At 36.3% G+C, this 19,926-nt stretch overlaps 1 protein-coding gene across 3 annotated transcripts in view; it reads right to left on the bottom strand.

Annotated features, from left to right (window-relative positions):
* Positions 1-938: 938 nt before the first annotated feature.
* The window catches only part of LOC122538694 (neurexin-3-like), a 167,454-nt gene continuing 148,466 nt past the window's right edge, over positions 939-19,926 (bottom strand). For 2 of the 3 annotated variants that reach the window (XM_043672984.1, XM_043672986.1), the window contains exons 15-17: positions 17,026-17,199; positions 11,653-11,812; positions 939-9,353 (exon numbers count right to left, since the gene is read on the bottom strand). In XM_043672984.1, coding sequence (XP_043528919.1) covers positions 8,933-9,353; positions 11,653-11,812; positions 17,026-17,199 — 755 coding nt within the window. In that variant the 3' untranslated portion in view covers positions 939-8,932. The remainder of the gene's footprint in view (positions 9,354-11,652; positions 11,813-17,025; positions 17,200-19,926) is intronic. The other variant, XM_043672985.1, reaches the window with a different exon arrangement.

Raw genomic sequence — 19,926 nt, 5'->3', positions numbered from 1 at the left:
CTAGTTGCTTACATTTTGTCGTCATCTTCATTCGTGTCCTATAAAACATAGAACGCTACGGCGAAAGAAAGAGAAACTGCGAATTGGTTGCATGGATCGTCGTGTTGTATTTGTGGCGTCGAAGATCTGCGCATTTCTAAAGTTCAGAAATTCTAACAAAAACGGCACAGGAGGCTTCGCATTGACATGTAAAAAATCTAAATGCATTATTTACGCTACTGCTCGTATTTTATATATTTTTCGCTCGTATTCACATTTAGTTCCTGAAAACGAAATGGGGCTGGCCCGAGCCATGTCGAGAGAACAACGCCGAGCCGACAAATAATCGGCTCGATCGTTTTTCCTCTTTCGTCGCAGCAGAACACATGTGTGCGAGAATACGTGTATCCACGCGCGCCACATACGAATGCATACGTGTATATACCCTTTCCTGTCCGAGGAGGATCGATTTCCGATACAAGTATATACGCACTCGAATCCTATTATACATACACACATATAATAGTATACATGTAATATGTATACGTGTAAAAACCGGGAGCTTTAGTTTATTAAAGAACAAAAAAATATTCCGCGACCGTTGTTGATCATTCAGTTTTGCGTTAACTCTGTTTCTCTTCTTTTATTGTTTCAACGTTTCTCCCTGTCTCCAACATAGGGTTGCGTTCTCTTCTCCAGTCTGTCCACGAACAGAGAGTTATTTTGTCACTATCTATAGACTGAATCGGTTTATTGCGCCCGAACGTATGATAACTGTACAATTGTAAAATATAATTCCATCTAGCTATAGCGACTCTAGTTACACTTGTGTGTGAGCTTATTATTCTTTTTCCCCCTTTTTTTAATTCTTTTCTGATTTTTGTTTGCATACTATCCAACGACTTTCGTTTCGCGATTATCAGTGTCACGCTATAATTTTCTGCGTACGGGCTCGATCTTTCTTTTTTTTTTTTCTTTCCTTCATCTCGCGCATACATACAAAACACGCACGTTCCGCTACACACGTACACGACATTCATTCCACGTTTACTTCTCTTCCGTTTGTCTCGCATTCTTTTTTTCTCGTACACTTTCTTCGCTGCTGCCGCACTACGTATTTTAATAGTTAAGTTTCAAGTATGGCGTTATTCCGCGACACGCTTAAGTTCGAAGTCGTTAATGCATTAAGTTAATTTAGAGTAACATTTTGCTCGATAAGATATTCTTATTAGAAGTTAATTAGTTTCGTATAAATGTTAATTGTCAGTACACCGAAGGATATGCAGATAGGGAGTTTGGAGGGCAGTGGTAACAATATGTTCGCGTTTTCTCGATGGGTGAACACGTGTTTCTGATTGATGGTGCGATATTCTCGTGGCACGCGATGCCACAACGAGATATAGCGAAAAGTCAGTTACAATTTTTCATTTTCAAGAGAAGAAAGGGGCAAAATTACGTTCACACTACGGTACTTTCATATTAATGAACACGTAGTTATACATCGTCGAAGAATTATGATCGCAAGAAGTGATGTAGTCAACTAATCTGATAACCGAGCGCTCGATCCTGTGCAGAAGACACATGACTCTATGGTTTTCTCTGGTCGTTCCGAAGACAAATGACTTATGCGTTTATTGTTAGAGAAAATTATCTTTGTACTTAATCTTTGTTTCAAATGCATCATTTGTTCGTATATGTGCTATAAAAGGGGTAGGTATATTTAATCGCACTTGCACGGTTTGAAACGGGCGTTGTTTTATGAAAATTGCAATGTAATTGGTGATACGTATACAATTGAAATTGTTATATACAACAGCGTTTCCTTTATCCAAATTTATATTCTACGAATATCTTAATATCCAATTATTATATTATTATAATAAAATGTTTAAGTTGTGTCTAATTTTCCAATTATAGTAAATGATCTTCCTCGGTAATACAACATTCGAATATTAAGATATTATTTGAAAAATAGTGATTCAGATAAAAGAGATTCTGCTGTGTTGTGTTTTATTTTTTAAACGAAGATGAAGGAATAATATAAGAAAAGATTGAATTTAATGAAGTTGTAAAATGATCTCTTTTATTTTTAACAAAGTTGTCGAAATAAAATCTTGGAAGGACAGCAGGAAAAGACATTTCAACTTTTAAAGAATAACAAGACGTTGGTAAATATTTCTGAATAATCATTAAAGTTATATAAATAAAATATAACGGGAGAAGATATTTCAGTTTTTTTTAAAGAAGAATAGCAAAATATTTTTAAATATTTCTGAATAATCATGGAAGTTATTCGAATAAAATACAGCAGGAGAGAAGACACTTCTCGTTAAACGCATTGATAAAAATAAGTGCTTCCTGTTTTATAAGTAGGAATAAACTTATTTAATTATGCAATTCACCTGAAGATAACAAACGATATCTATAAAATTACGTGATTGAATACGTGTAAGGAAACGAACATCAGTTATTAACAGTGTAATAGATAGATGCCAGGTTTTAAGCAAGCATTGTCATGTTATGTTACCATTTGTCTCCCTCTTAATACGAAAGTGCCATGACGTTTTATTAACTATGAATATACGGATTGTTTCATGCTGAATTCTGTGTTATTATCATTCATTCCTAAGCGCGACCCGGGAGAATTTTCTTCCGTAACTAGAATAATGCCAAAAAAAAAAATGATATTTGTGGGATGTATAATCGGAGGAAATGCTGCGTCGACAATATCACAGCGATATCGTTAAGACTGCCCACTCAACTTTAGCCACGTAAATATACAAAATCCACATCGACTTGTCATTTTTTTTTTTTTTTTATATAGCCTACAATTGATCTCGATGGCGTAACGAATCTAGCAAAGTCGAAAGAGCATAGATTATTGTGCCGTTTTTAAGCGTCGTGCGTAACAACGTTCGATCGTTTTGTTCGATCAAATCGATTCAACGAGATGTCGCGCGAACGATAAAAAACGAACGATGAAAACAATAAGCAAAAACGAAAAAGAAAGAGAAAAGAAGCGAAAAATTACGCTCGTGACCATTCTACAGCCCTTTTTATCAGCAAAAATCGTGCTACGTTTGGACTTATCAAGCTCTTGTGCGATTAAGATATGAAACGGTGTTTCGATGTTTTTCTTCGTAATTTTTTTTTACTTTCATTTTTCTCTGTTTTTTTTTCTTTTTTAAATTAACTTTTAAAGAGTTCAAAAACAAGTCTTGGTTGTGTAGGAATATTTTTCTGCACAAGCAAGGTATAATCCTTTTGACGAAGGTACGTTCAATCGATACACGCAAATAGATGCGAGCATCGGATGATACGTGTATATACTAAAGATCCCTATTTCACGTGTATGTAAATATACATATATACATATAGTAATCGAATTTAGATCTAATTTTTAATACGCGATTACTCGTGCGTTTCACGAACGTAACATTTGAAAATCACATGTAGGAAAACAGGAACGTGCTTCGTCAAGTCATCTATCTGTCAGTTGTTTTTAAATACTGTCTTCTTTATTAATCGTCAGGTAAAATTGCAATGCATATTGAAGCGATTTTGATAAAATGGGAGGTGGAGAAATCTTGTAATATTTCATTATAATGGGGAGATTCCAAAGAGACAATTGTAAGAATTTGTAAGAAATTGTAAGAATTGTAAATAAAAGTCGGACTGTCGTTTTTTTCTTCTTTTTCATAAAAATGCTTTGACGCTTATAAGAATATAAACTGATTTTTAGTTTTAAACATACCATATGTACACGTGTATTTTAGTCCACGTTCAAAACCGTGATCTCTAGTATATAGCATATGTACGTTTATCGAATATGCCTTACAGAGAATCTCTCCTTTGTATTTGTAAAGAGAAAACAAAAAAATCAATACCGTATTTATAAACCGTGGAAAGGTACTGTGATTCGTCTTCGTGATATTTTGAATTCGTCAAAAGAGAACGTTTCATCGATTTCCTCTTTCTTCTTATGAAACGGACAATCGTTCGTTTTGATATGCGTTGGAATCGTGGTCGGTTTGGTTCGTACCTCGGTCTCGGAGTTTCTTCTAATTAAAACGCGTTAATTGTGCTTCCCTGAGAGCCTATACTCCGACATTGTCGAAAGCGACGCTGCACCAAGGTTCTTTCACCTTTATTCTACTCGTGAATATTATCAAGTCGCTTTTGCAATCGACTGGGAAAATAAGCCTGACAGATAGATTTATTTTCAATAAAAATCGTAAACTTTCATCGTATCACCGTACTAATTGTAAGTTTCTTATATCGGAAATATTCGAAATCTTTGAAGCGTATATTAAAAAGAGAGAATTCGAACGTCTAAAACAGAGAAGCTCGAACGATAGAAAAATTGGTTGTCGATCAGCAATTGGACAATCAGTCAAGTACTTAAAAATCGCGATGTAAATAGAAAAAACGGAGCGTGTTTGCGGCTAGGATATTCGAAAATTGCGGCCTATTTGATCCGCGTGATGGGTGGAAAGCGATAAAAGTACATCTGTCGTTAACAATCGGAGGAGTAATTGAACTAGAACGATATGATGTTTCGTAGGATCGTCAGGACACGCGTCAAGGCGCGTAAAACGTGAATAGCAACGACTGCGTTTCGACTTAACGTTGGACAAGTAAGTATAAATATAATACGAGAATCCTAGACGAACTTTCTACAAGTTGTTTGAGAGAATGGTGCAAAGTTGAATCGCGAACAAAGAACAAACTCGTCGGCGTTCCTCGAACTCTCTTAACCACCATGGAATCCTTTCAAAGAACCTAGAGACGCGATTCGAATTATCATTCCATTTTATGGAAAATCGCGGGAGATAAGATAACGAAGAAGCTGAGGAAATTTTACATTTTTTTCTTTCTTCTCATCTCTTTCTTACTTATCTTTATTTTTTATTTCACCTTTGTTATCTTTATTTTTCTTCTTTTCAATTTTCTATCTGTTCCTTCCTTTTTGTTCTAACGAGACTTAGGATTTCACGATGGTTCGAGGTACGCCTGTCTAGAAAAAAAATGGCGAGTCCTCGGTTCACGCTGAACATTTTACAAAGTATTATACCTTATAAGCCTTTAACAATCGGACGTTTTATCGTATCTCGTTTCTTTTTTTCTCCTTTTTTCTTTTTTTTTCTTTTTTTTTCTTTTTTTTTTTGATCAATGGCCGAAAGATCCCCCCCCCTCGACCGTGTCTTAAGCATCATCTTCACATTCTCTCTCTCCCTTTCGTTCATCCGCGAGTTACTACATACCATTACTTATCGTTTCGACGAAGAACCGATCGTTCTAGGAGCGTGCACGTTCGAAGAATCAAATGGCAATCATCTTTGGAACCGAGTATATCGAACGATCTTAAATTAATCTAGCTTTACAGATTCCTCTTCTTGTCACTATCACGTTTCGTTATTGCTTTTTCGCGAATCGATTCTACGATTTTTCGCGTTTTTTTTTTTTCCCCCGAATGACACACTCTCACGAGAAACGTTTCAAAAGATGTCTTTTTCTCGATTGGAAGATATTTTGGTGAGTTCGGGTCTGCTTAAAGAAGTCTCAGCGGAAATTTGGATAATTTACTAGCTTTGTAGCAATAAGAATGATCGAATTGCAGCGATAAATAGCGATCTAGCTGAGATTTAGTGAAGGGAATGTCTAAACACGAACCAGTTGAATTATTTGCTAGTCTAGACTGGTGCTACTTTAATTAATAATATCCTCTGATCATTTAAAATCTAGACAATGACATTTTAAGGAATATTTATACATCATACACTTCCCTAGAAGAAGCGAAAAACAATTTTTGACAATCGTCAAACGAATCAGAGAAAGAGTAATACAATTATTCTCTAACAGCCAAAATGAATAAATGAATAAGATTTTCATAATTAGCCAAGAAGTTGTGTTATCTTTATCGCAGGTATGCAATAGAAATAATATTAATACGTATCGAAATTTACAAATGTTACTTTAACATATCTATATCACATTATATAGGAATCAAAGTATCAAAAGTTGAAATACTTTCAGATTTATTAGATATTAATTCGACAGAGTAGAACGGCAATCTGTACTTGTAATTCGAATAAGAACACCAGTCTCGACCAGGTATCAGAAAGCAGGGAACACCGAGCAGGGTGGCATACGAAAATATAGAATATTTCACAGTTATATTTTCGTCGCATAGAAAAGGGAAGCTGTGCTTTCGGGTGCAAAGATATCCGTGCGTCGTAAGAAGAGATTCCATCGACGACAGGAGGCTGGAAGAGTAGCCCCCGGAGAGTTTCTATAAAGGCGGCAGAGTTCGATGAAAACCGTTTCGAACATCCACGAAAATCGATTTCAGTATATAGTTAACCCTTTGCAGCCCTTTGTTTCGAGGATCTATGCAGTGAGATGTTCAATTCATACAGAAAATTTTATTTCGACTGACGAAGCTCGGTACACAGAGGTATACAGCGGGATATCTGACAGAGCTATCGCAGAAATACTGAACGAAAAGAAATATTTTCGAAAAGAGACCAAAAGATATTACAGCGCCTGTCCATTGAACTAGGATCACCTTTAATTTTCCATATTTTACATCTTTTTGGTACAATCAATTTAATGATAAATTTGATCAATTATTAACATCTTGTTTTCCGTGTTTTACATGAATCTTTCCTGGCATACTTCGTACGTACTATGTACTGCTTCACCTTTTCAATCTTCCTTTCCATAATATCAATAATATATTTTTAAAGTGGAGCATTCTCTCAATCGTCTAATGCCCTCCATTATTGATTGTTTATTCGATTTTATCGCTCGCGCCACAAATAATTCAGTAATAATAAATGATAAAATATGACGTGCAGTAATATACAAGTTGATTTGCAATCAGACTTGCGCTTGGATTCTTCCATTTTACTAAACTCGTGTAGAGCTCGAATTGAAAATTCCAAGTAATCCTGGTTCAATGGTCAGAGACAGCAAGATACGAATAATTTTCTAAGAAAAGGATACGAATAATTTTCTACAAAGGAAACAGCAAAAGCTTCCCATAAAGGAAAAACTGCGATACTGAAATATCAAAGTAACGAGATATTAAGAAACAATGAGTGGTATCGGACATCAAAGGGTTAAACATCGGTTAAACTCGATTCATAGTTTTTGGCAATACTGCATTCACACCCTGTGTATATGTATAAGCATCGATCTGCGCATGGCTACGTGTCATTTTACTATTTCGACAGTGTCCTCCGAGCGTTTTTCGCGCGCTTCACCCACTTCACAGGTTACATCTCCGCGTTCCCCAAGAACGCGTGAGAAACTTAATGCGTTAATACACCGACGTTACTTTGAGTCATTTTTTTCTTTCTTTTTTCATTTTCAAACAGAACAACGCGGACTATCTCGTTCGCTTTCATACGGTTTCACCACGCACACCGTAACACGTACTTACTTGCACGCTCTCTTCCATTGTTGTGTTAATAAAATCTATAATTTAATAAACAATTTACACGTATAACATAATCGATAAATATCGTGTATGTATATATATATATATTTTTTTTTTTCTTCTATACAACAATAAGTTCATTAATCGCTAGATAGGATCGTTCGTATTGATACTTTCGTCTTTGCGCGTTAATTCCAACACTTTTTCGTTCCCACGCTGCGCACGTTAAGTACATCATGGACTATGGCAACGTTTAAACGAAAGCAAATTTCTTTTCTTTTCTTTTTTTTTTTTTTTTTCAATATTTTCTCGAGCCTCGAAATACGTCGCGACACCTTCTCATACGTAAGTACCATCTATTTTTGAATAATCATTTTTTTTCTTTTTTTCTTTTTTTGAAACGCGGCCTAAAGAAGGATCATGCGTATGAATGCTATCGCAATACGTGATAAATCTTTTCATATACAATGAATATAATACACAACTAACAATATTACTATAGGAACGAGGAAGAAGTTTGATTTCACGAGTCTATATAAGAATCTGCATAGTCTCACATAGTCTCTTTCTCTCTGTTTCTCTGTTTTTTTTTCTTTTTTCGAAAGTTGCAATCGTATTTCAAGGGTTCGATGATCGCCAAATTTCGTCGCCTGTGCTCGACATCGCGCTAGCGCCGGAAAAGTGCTGGACTTAAAGCCGAGCGTCGCTCTAACGAAGAGTAATAACGCCGTGTTTCACGTCCGCCGCCTCTCTCGGGCATGTTTTCGATCGGCACAACCATTCGATACATTTTTCCAACGCACCTACGATGCCTCTGCCACTTCCCCCCCCCTTTTTTTTTCCTTTCTTTCGCTTCTGCGTCTCCTCCTTCTCTTCTTCTTCTCTTTCTTCTTCCCTGCTCGACGTGATCAGTCTTGGCTTTTCCCGACGCTCTACAATGCCGATCAACGCCACAGTCCCCCGAATTCTATCAAAGTCTACCTGCTGATCTTCGATCGTGGACGCACGCAGTTTCTGCCAACAGGATCGTCGTGCGTAGCATCGACCAGGTTCGATCACCGTCGACGTACCATTGGATATGCTTGTTGATTCACCTAACGTTCTCACCGACGCTTGTCGAGATGCCGAGGAGATCCGATCTTCCGAACGCGAACCTGACTGTTCAACCGTACCGACGATCAGTATCACCACGTCTGAAGTAGTTCGTGACGAGAACAAATCGAAACGAGGAATCCCGCGTTGCCGAGCACTGTCCTTGCTTGTCCGTCGCGTGTTTCACCGAGGAACACACCTCGTTTCTATCAAACGTGTCCAAAACTATAATAGCTAATAGTTCCCCTAGCACCAACGAAGGACTTAAGAAGAGGCTCCACACGTTCTTCGTGTTAAGTTCTCAGTAGCTCGTGTGTGTGTGTGTTGTGTCTGTGTGTGTACGCAAACCACACGAGAGTTTCGAAAGCACGTGCGTGCAACTCAAGTGGACGCATGGATCTCCAACACCGGCCATCTCTACACGTACCACTCTTTGATGTCTATCAGTTCTCGTTTCTTGTTGGTTTTGCTGCCGTTGGCGCCGTTTTTCAGGGGGCCGTTGAACGGCTGGCCGGAACCGGCGGCGCCGAGCAACGCCGCGTTTGGATCCTGGCAGAAGGTCTTCGTCTCGTCGACCTTGTAGCTGGTCTCCGGACGATTCTTGAACTTGAGGATGATGAGGATGATAAGCACGATGGCGATCAACGCCGCGGCTATGATGCCGATTATCAGAGCGGCGTTCTCCGCCGCCTCGGACGTTATCCTCTTGTTGTTGTTGTTCTTTGGCGGTGTTGGTATTGGCGGGTACATCGGGGGTGGAGGTGGTGGCGGTGGGTCCGTCATCTCTGTGGTGGTCGTTTGGGTCGTCACGGTTGTCGATCTCTGCGTCACGACGCTACTGCAACAATTTAAGAGTCATATTCGTCAGTGTTTCTTCTAACTAAAAAAGCGTTCAAGTTTCTTAACTAAAAGTTTAGAGCGAATATTTCCAATCGAAGGTTTCAGTCGTTGCACGCGCTTGCAACGAAATGTTTAAAACGTTTATTGTAGATGTAGGTATCTGACTGAATGTTTAAAATAAAACTGTGAATATTTTCAATCGGAGGTTTAGTCATTGCAGATGTTTGCAGCTGAATGTTGAAAGCGAGTCATTGTAAACTCTTTGAACTGAATGTTTTGAGCGAGTACTTTCAATTGAAGTTTTATTGTACTGTGAATGTTTTAGAACGGAGTCACTGTGAATTTTTTTCAATTGAAGGCTTGATCCTTTATGTGCGTTTGCAACCGAACGTTTAGAATGAATATTTCAAATGGAGCTATTGCGTATATTTGCAAGCGAACGTTTAAAAAAGAACTATTTGATACTATGTAATATGTAATTGACAAATTTTGTTATTCAACCAGTTATTAAATTATAGCTACTAAGAAATTCATAACGTTCGAGTAAAAATGTGCAATGTAGTTAAAAGAAGAACAGAATTATCTACTATAAAAATACTTCAAGTTTTAAATTTTACAAATGTCTCATATATTTTTAAAAATTTCAGGTGATTAGAAGTCAACAATTAAATTTAAAAAGTTTTAAGTATATTGTACATACACTACTTCTCATATTTCACAATTTTGTCACACATAACAAGTGTGTTTTAATTTTTTTTTCAAAGATTTTATCAGTTGCGAGAAATATGTTGAGAATTTGATAGAAGGAAAAATTGTACATTGATTGTTGTAATATTTAAGATATTGAATATTTCAGTATTAATTTATGTTAACATATTATTTAAAACTAATAGCTACGAGAATTTATTTCTCCGAATACACCTAGATATATCTGAAAATTGATGACGATATTTGCAAATTATCTGTCAACTTTTATTTAGAACATTTTTACCAACAAAGATGACGAAAGATATGTCTGACAAGTTGTGACGGAGTAATAATGTTAAAACAGAAATTACTGACATGTTCGTTTCTGAACATTAAAATCGAAATTAATTTCGCTGAGTAATACCTACAATCAGCAATCAAATTAACTGACAGTTTTAGATATCGGATAAATCAATTAAAAGTGTAAATTGCCGAATTATATTTCACATTGATTTATATAATGCCGTTAATAATGCTGAATATTAGTAAAAAAATACTTTCACGAAATTAATTTTTTAAATGATTTTAATAAATGGAAGGAAATTATTGATAGACATTATTATTAAATATCATTCGTCAATTTTATAATTAATTTTGTAATTATTAATATGGAAATAATCGAAATTGTCTTTATGTATGATTACATTATAAAGACATTATAGGTATCCACTGTTTTTCTCTAAAGTCAGTCCTTTCGAGATCAAACAATATATTATCAGATTATTAAGCCATACCATGCATTATTTAACATCAAATTGAAAGAGAATTTTCTTCGCGTCAAAATAACTTTTAATTTTTACAATTTTTCCGAATAAATTAATCAGAAATTGTTCTTGTACAAATCAAGGAAAATGTAGTATAATCCTATAAAAGTAAGAAATTTAAAACATTTCAGTTTCATAATATTACGCAACACCTAAAATACTAAAGAAAATGAAATTCTTGCAAATCCCTTCGTTCTGAATTTTTAAATTAAATTACATCCTACCAAAAATAAACAAGTGCATATGTATCATAAAGCTCTATACACGTAACACTATCTATCGGTCAACAATTTAAGATTACTTCTCCAGCTGAGATTGTATCACCTGTTAATTCTATTACATGCTAACTCAAAACCAATACTACAGCGACACCGATTACAACAAATTATCAAAAAAAAAAGAAAAGAAAAAAAAAATGCCTTTCGAAAGTGCGAAAATCCGAAATCGATATTTTTAAAAAACTCCCATAAAAAGTACCGATCCCAGATCCTTACTTGGTCAATGGCTCGTACCGAAAAACAAAAGTAAAGTAAATCCACTTCACGGGGACACCCGAAATCCTCCAGAGGGAGAAAAATAGAAGAAGGGATCGTTGCCCGATGAGAACTAGTGGGAAAGTTAGCGCACGCGAGCGGCGACGCCGGAACCGACGTGTCACCGGAAACGATATATGTAGCGAAGCGAGCACGATCAACAATCGCCCGGGCGATTCGGCCCTCGAATTCTCTCGCGTTCTCCGACTCACGACGTCGGCTCGTACCTCGCGAGAAACACTGGCAAACTCACCTGGCGTGGCTGGTTTCGAGGTCTGTGGTTGACACATTGTACTGGACGGAGTCGGTGACGATGTCCCGGGTCGATGTCGACGGCGAGCCTGGAGACGTTTGCGTGCTGATGTGGCTGGTCGTGTACTCGCGGCCCGTCGTGTACGCCACCGAGCTCGAGTCTGCTTTCGAAAATGGAAACAAGAGAGAGAGAGAGAGATAGAGAGTAGCGTCAGCCGGTTGCTGCAATTACGCGTATCCGATTGGCTCGAACCAGGGGGATGGGGTAGTAACGTGCTACCGACAATATTTACGCGTGCGTAGGCCGGCGATATTCACGCGTGCGTGGCCAGCAGCCACGTTGCGAGCACCCTGACGCCTGCCACTCGTGTCTCGCCGCTTCCAGGGACAATCGTTCGATCACACACACGTACACAGATCATCCTCTCCTATATATACATACGTACGCATGCACCCGGCTCCTGCCGCGGTTAATTGTTTCCCTTTTTCACATTTGCCCTTTTGCAACGTTTCGCGACGAACACGGGGATTTGTGTGTAGAAAGAAAAGGTACGAGAGTGTCTGGTATAAATTGGAGTGACTGTGGTTGATAGTTGCTCTCGTGATAATTTCTAATTGGGACTTTTGTACGGTGGATGATTGTTATATGTACATATGTATGTTTTAAGGAAAGTTAATTCTGCGAGGGTCTTGGAATTTCTGTGTTCCTACTGTTGCCTGTGATTGAAAGTCCATCTAACGATGGGTCCTTAATTGGAACTTTCCTCGGAGGACGAAGAACGTACATGCATAACGGAGTTCAGAAAAAGTTAATTCTGTCGTGGTTCACTGTTCTTCTTAGCTAAAGTATACCGTCTAGTACTTTGAAGCGGAAGTTATACTATATCCTTCGTTCAATTTAACTCTATCCGTTTCCATTTCCTCCGCTGCAGATGTTTTTTATGCAAATTTTAGAACACTTCATTCGTGAAAATTAGTAGAATTTAACTACACATAAGATTTAAGAACTATGTACGTTTTAATAATATCTAGTGAAATATAATATTTATTATATAACTTCCTCGTTGTCTCAGAACAATTTATATAATTTGTTATTTTGTTCGAAAAAGAAAAAAGAAAAAAAATAAAGAAAGTATCTAGCGAACTTCAAATATTGTACGAATTTTTTTCAATTCTGCTACAGTCACCGATATGTCTCTTCTTCTTTAAAATTGAAACATCACCTTAATAATATCCCTCTCCAAATTGAAGAAACTACATTCTTCGTTAAACGAAGAAATCTGTCGGCTGGTTTAGGTTCGTTCACGGTTCGTTGAATGTTGAAGTGGATTTGATAGTGGCTGATGATGAAGTGGCGAGATTAAGCCGAGTTGAGCAGTTACCAACTTGTGTTAATTTTGAGTTACACTCGAGTGAACTTGCAAGGGTTGCTGTCAGTCGAAAGTTTAATACGAAGTTTACGAGGATGCTTGGAAGATTCGTGAAAATAGAGGACACGGCAATAAATTGCTTCTCATTAATTCCCATTAAGCAGTAAAAGGAGACAGCTTTCAAAGTGTTTGTCTTATTAATAGTATTTATTCTAAATGCACCGATTGTTCCAACAACATTCGACTGTTTTCTTTTTTTTTCTGGAATTAAAATTTGTTTTACCGCCGAAACGATGCGAAACGATTAGAATCGAAATGTTCGCGGGGGTCGACGATCGTTAAAGAAACCATCTTGACTAATTGTAAGTCGGTGCACACACGAAATATAAACATGCAAGGCAGAAAGCTCGCTTTACGACGTTCGCCATCGATTGAACTAGTTACAATATGTCTACCAGCTAAGTTCGTTAACCGCTCAGGATTTGCCGAACGAAACAGCTTCTGTTTTCAAAAATAGTAGCTTTTTCGAGCTACGGACGATTCTCAAAAATAAGCGAAAACAAACATTTTATCTCGCAACACACGATCGTGTCTGTGTTTCTCTGAAATTAAGTAATTTAACTCAAGGTATTATCGTTATGGATGACAATTGAAGATCAAATAAGGAGCTGTCATTCTTTCAACATTGTTCGAAGAAAATTTCTTTCTGAAACAGTGCAAAGTTAAATCAAAAATAAATTTGAATCGTAACTTCAATCAAAATTATCTTATTATTTATATTCTACAATATAGTCACTCCTGAAGCTAAAAAATATCAAAAATTTAAGAGATCGATGTCGTATAAAATTAAGAATACCTTTACTCCTATGTAAATAAATAATATCGTTTGATAAACTAATGATTTCGAACATCTCAGATTACCTTGCACGACACGATATGAATTTCAGATTAAACGAAAATCTATAAAGTCTACTGTTCAACTAAATTACCCTATACCATCGCACTTCGTGTTTATTCGAATGTTAAACGATGAAAATTACTCCACGGTATTATAGCTCGAACCTCCTCAAACAACATAACCATAATATGGTAAATAGCGTTCGAGTTGAAAATTTTGCCAAAAGTGATTCTCGTGAATAAAAAGGAAAAAGGAGCCGAAAGAAAAGCGATAAAAAAGAAAGAGGAAGGGAAAAACAAACTTCGAAAGTTGTTTCGAGCGTTTTTTGCCCGAACGTTCGACGCGAAATTGCTTTAACCGCGATAAACGAGCGGCGAGCGAACGACGAGGAGGAGGCTATTCCACGATGAAGAGCGGCGTACTGAAAAGAAGTCGCATCAACGTCGCGTCGCGTCGCGTCGAACAGAGTAGTGCTATTTTCGTGACGGTCAACTTAACCGGTGGCAGCCGGGATCGACGGAGCTTTCACCACGTCAAATTGAGGGATATGCAGATGAAGAGGACCGCCACCGGCCAAGTATTTCCATAACGAGTTTCCATAACCATCTTCTTTTTTTTTTTCTGTTTTATTTCTTTATCTTTTATGTTCTATCTGTCATGTTCTACTACCGCACGGTTATTAACAACAATCTGACATCGGTGATATTTTATTATGGGTTAGTTTGAAATTAAGTTCCTTTCGGTTTTCTGATTTTCTGTTTATATTTATATTCTTATATAGATTTTATTTTACAGAAAGAGCCTAACTGAAGCAATAACAATGAAAAATTGCCGATATTTCAAACTGTTGCGATTTGATGAAAAATAAATTATATATAAGAATCCATTCTCACTGAGAAAGTAAGTCGAGGAATTGTGAAAATTCAAACGTCTCTGGAGACATTGAAAAAAATTTTTTTTTTTTGACCAAATCCACGAAGATCATAAAGATTAAAATTCCTTCTTTACAACGACCTCTTCAAACTTACTATACAATTTTCTTTCTCAATATTTTATTAAACTTTGAATATTGAGATCAAACGACAAGAAATCTTAATATTTTATCCAAACATCTGAAGTTTAATCAAATAATAAGAAAAAAGCATATAAGTTTTAAAGGATCGTTATAAAGAAAAGACTTCAATTCTTCGAGCTCGTAATAGATATAGGTGTGGAAAAAATGTTTCAATGTTTTTAGAGACGTTATACGCAGTACAAAATTAGATTGTAATTAGGGATGCTGGATTCTTTGGCAAAGTGTGGCAGTGTGTAATTTTGAAATGATCAATTCCAATTCGTGATACAGCCACTTGGATCATATGGTGTTTTGTGATTCTTAAAGAACTTGCAACCTTTTTTGGATCCTCATTTTTCATTCCTATTCATTTCCTCTCTCCTTGTTAACCTCATTTTTCATTCTCCTCCTCTCATCTATTCGCGTTAATGATCTGAAAAATCGACGAACCCTGTGTAACGGAGGAGACAGTATGTTCGATCTCGCTGGCAATAAATATTAATGCGGTGCTATCGCGGAGCCAGGAGTTTCACCGGAGGCAGTTTCAAATTTTGACAGACTGTTTTTTCATCGTGCGCGAATTGTACGGTTCTCGACGTTGTTCGACGAACGAATTTCATTTGTTTGTAGTTCAATTTTTTTCCTAGGATTTATTATTGTAACGAATTCTAAATTTTACTTTCAGATTCGAAAGAAATTGAAAATACAAGCGGCACAGTTCAGCTTGTTTAATTTTCCTGGCATTTCTTATTTTCAGTACAGTGAATTCTAAATTTTATTTGTGACATAAAGAAACTGAAAGTGTGAAATTTATTAATTCCTGAAGTTTGTTTGAAAATTCAACACTCTATTGCGTTTTATTTTTATTACTGCTATTTCTCAACTCGTAGAATAACATATTGTGCATCAAATCGTCCAAGGATAGAACGACAGTAACGAGCAAAGGTATATAAAATCTTGATTTTGCCAAAATGGCGAGCAAAAAGCGAATACCTCGAACAAGGTTTACTCTAAATGAAAATTCCTTTCACTTTCCGCTTTTTAAACGGGAAGCCTCTTTTAACAATATTTGAAAGGTCCCGTTTGAAACGAAATACGAAAACTATGGCGCCTCGACATCACGAAACCGCCTCTTCAGAAAGACCATCAAACAAATTTCCGGTGCATCCTCGTGGAACAAAACTCTTGAAAAGCCACACAAATCTTGGAAATACTCTGCCTACATGAGCACCCAGTACTAGCATGTAGATACTAGGAAGTGAACGAGAGGAAACCATGCGCGGAAGATCAATACCAGGGGTAGTAGTGTGGTTTGTCCGTGAGTATGGTGGAATCAAGTGTTCCAAAAACAAAAGTCTAGGAGGCAAAATGAATCAAAACAGAAGAAGAAAGTCGGATAAAATTTGCGAGAAAGAAAGAATTGGTTATATAATGCCATCGGAGGAGATTTTTATGATTCTAATAGCTTGACAGGAAACTTTTGATGACCTGAGGATTGCTCGCACACAAAACACATTCATTCACGTTTAGGATTTGGTCACCAAACGAACAGTGATTTCAAAGAAACGACTGAAAATATTAAGTGCCTTTGGAGCGTATTAAATTATTCAACCCATAAATGACTGATATGTTGATCATTTTATGGTAGACAGAAACGATGAAAACTGGTATATGCGAGTGACACGTGCATCGTGGGTAATCAATAAGTAAGCACGACATAAGTTGAACAAGTTATACGTTATATCATACGGCTATTAAAGAAACAGAAATTCTTAATATTTAATACAAGAATACATTTGTCAATGCTGGATTAATTTAATTTAATACGTATATTCATATTAGAATAAATAATGCGTGGAACTTCAAAAAACAAGGCAAAAAATAAAATAAATCGATTTTAAAAACAGAGAATAATGAAATAATGAAAAAATTAGACGAGATAAAGTTGAAACAAACTGAAGAACGAAATGAAATAAATTGAATTCAATTCTCGGACAATTGGCTCGTGTCAGTGGCGAAGGAAAGCAAACGTGAAAGTGAAATAAAACGGACCAGTGGCAGACGTGACGAAGATCTCCTCGGTGGTGACCGGCTCTCCGGAACCTTCCTCGCAGTCCTCCTCGTCGTCGCACGACGGACGCTCCTGAATGTTCTCCTTGTGGTGCTTCGGCCTGAACGTCGTCGGCGACCTCGTCGGCGCCACGTACACCGGTGTTATTATGTCGTCTGTGAACAGACGAGAGAAGGGTTAGGTGATCATTGAAATTGCGTAGGATGGCATGCGATGCTTCGCATATCTCCCGTCTCTCCTCTCGCCCCTCACGCCACCCCATGATGATTTCCAGCACGTGGCTCGCATCATCTACATATGTAACGGGAAATGAAAATGAGGTTACCAGGGGAGAGGAAGGGACTGATAATTAGACAGAACACGCGCGTTTGATTGCAGCATTTTGTTTCCTAGGTATCAGATTCGTTTCAGCTTTCCGATTCGATTTCCACGGGAACGCGCGCGGCCGCTTTTCCATTTCCAGCGAAATCATTCTGGTTGGCTACGAACGATGATCGAATGAACGATGGATGACAGGCATTCATGCGCTTCGAGTGTGGGAATAATGATATCATTAACTGCGACGATCGTGGATATTGTTAGGGTAGTATCGATTCCACCGGCGAAGAGAATCGTTCTCTTTTTTTTTTTTTTGGTTTCTTTTTTCGAGAGCCAAGAGACGAATTGAATTTGATGCCTCGGGCGAGCAGGAAAATTGGCAGGTATAATTGATGTAATTCGTGCTATTGTTGAAGTAACTAGCGCGCGGATGCAGCGTGGATATAATGTTGGAAATAGTTGATAGATTTCCTGCTGCATAAATGACGTGAATATCGAACTGAACGTGTAATTTAAAATGCACAGGCTAACTGGTTTAGTATTTTGGTTCTGTTTCAATATTTTGGTTTTTCTTATATTTCTTATGTTCGTCATTTTAGAATTATTTCTTTATTATTTTCGCACAGATAGCAAGTATAATTTATTTCAAGAGCGATTAATTTAGTATATTTTGGTTTCATTCACTTTCACATTTCGATTTTCGGTGTTCCCGAAGTTGAACTTATTTATCATTTCAGACCGAAAATATAATTTAAATGTTTTGAACGTAGGAGGTGATTCATTTGGTTTTTTTTCATTCAATTTATCATTTAGATCTCTGTATATTTCTCTGGATTGATTTTATTCCATTATTATAGACACACACAGGTATTTTTATATATATAAAATTAAATATATTAGAGAAAATGTAAGTTAAAAATTGATTAAAGTATTTATACATCGTCAAAGTATGGAAAAACAACTTCCGTTTTCATGAAAATGTTTATTGACGCGCTTGGCTCTAAATTTAGACAAAGTGTGAAGGTAAGTTTCATAATTGCGTCTCTAAATAGGTTTAACCTTTTAAGCTTTGTTAGGTTAGCCATTAATTTCAAGTGGATTCGACCTCTTTCAAGAAAATAGACAGAGGAATGCCATTTTGTCAAGTGAGATTATTAGATTCTTGAGCAATAAGTACTTCTTCCGAGAGTAAAAATTTTACATTAACTGGAATCAGACAAAACGTGCTTTGATTTGCATTGAAAGTTATTTTCTATATCATAAAGTTTTTTTTTTAAATCATTTTTTCTGTATTATAAACTTTTATTTTAAAAAATATTATTTTATATATTTTTACCATTCTATATATTTCATAACGTTGCGCGTGTTTTTTTATAAAATTTATCATGCACCTACATATATTTTAATTCTTTCAAATTTGTCAGGAAGCACTCGAAAATCGGTCATATTAACAAATGAAAAAATACCGCGCAATTTATAGTGAAAAAAAAAAAAAAAACACAAAACCAACGTAGTTAGATATTTATATATAAACTGCAACTGTTTTATTTTCTGCTATCACATCACTATCGCAAAAGATTCCACTATTAAATTTATCTATTTTCACAATACACATACCAAAAAAAAAAAAAAAAAAAAAAAAAAAAAAAAANAAAAAAAAAAAAAAAAAAAAAAAAACAGAAAAAACGAAAGAAAGAAAGAAAAAGGAAAATACTTAAACAATACTTATTAAAGTATATCTTTCACATTTAGTATAATATTTCAATTATATAACATTTAAAATTTTCTTCTACTAAATTTACTTTTATACAAAATACAAAATATAATAAAAGAAAGAGAAAAATAAAGAGCAAAAGGAAGGAAAAAGAAACATCACTGTCTTGCTGTAGTGCAGCGATTTAAATCGTCCGCAACTATGGGCGTTTAATCGGTCAAGATGTCGCGCTTCTAAAATTACTTGGCGCCAGCTGTTTAGCTGCGTTTATAATCGTGGTGGACGATGCGGTGCGTCAACTTATTAAAGGGATCGTATTAATTCAGTTTTTAGTCAGCCGGAGAAGATTTCCGAGCCGGCTGCCAGAGAAAGCGAGGAGGTTGACAGCAAGGAGAAAGGAGGGGCGCCAGCCAGGGATCCTAAATATGCAAATGAATCGAAGATACAACCGGGCAAGCATGAAGACGAAAAGGTGGCATGCCATGCGATATGTGAACTCGATCGTGCGTGCGTGTTCTCCTCTGTCTTTTTCGTCTATAGATATTGTACTTCGCCGATTATTAATTTGTTAGAAAAGAAATTGATGAGTGAGTCTGAAATTGATGTTCGAATGACTGAAGAACAATAGCGACAATACAATGAGGCTACGTGTAGAATAGAATAAAGTTAGATCCATTAATTTTAAAGAAGAATAAAATTAACTATGTTAATTCATTTGAAATTGATCAAAAAAATGATTAGTCTATGTTTTAAACAATTAAGTACTAGATATATTTTGTTTGTTGTAAGTAAAAATGAGAATATAAAATACAATTCATATTGTTTGGCGTTTGTGCAATAATTTATAGAA

Source organism: Frieseomelitta varia, unplaced genomic scaffold (assembly GCF_011392965.1).
Source record: "Frieseomelitta varia isolate USP_RPSP 00005682 unplaced genomic scaffold, Fvar_1.2 scaffold_173, whole genome shotgun sequence".
In the NCBI taxonomy this organism is placed as follows: domain Eukaryota; kingdom Metazoa; phylum Arthropoda; class Insecta; order Hymenoptera; family Apidae; genus Frieseomelitta; species Frieseomelitta varia.
The sequence above is the reverse complement of the archived record's forward strand: the minus strand, read 5'-3'. Positions and strand labels throughout refer to the sequence as shown.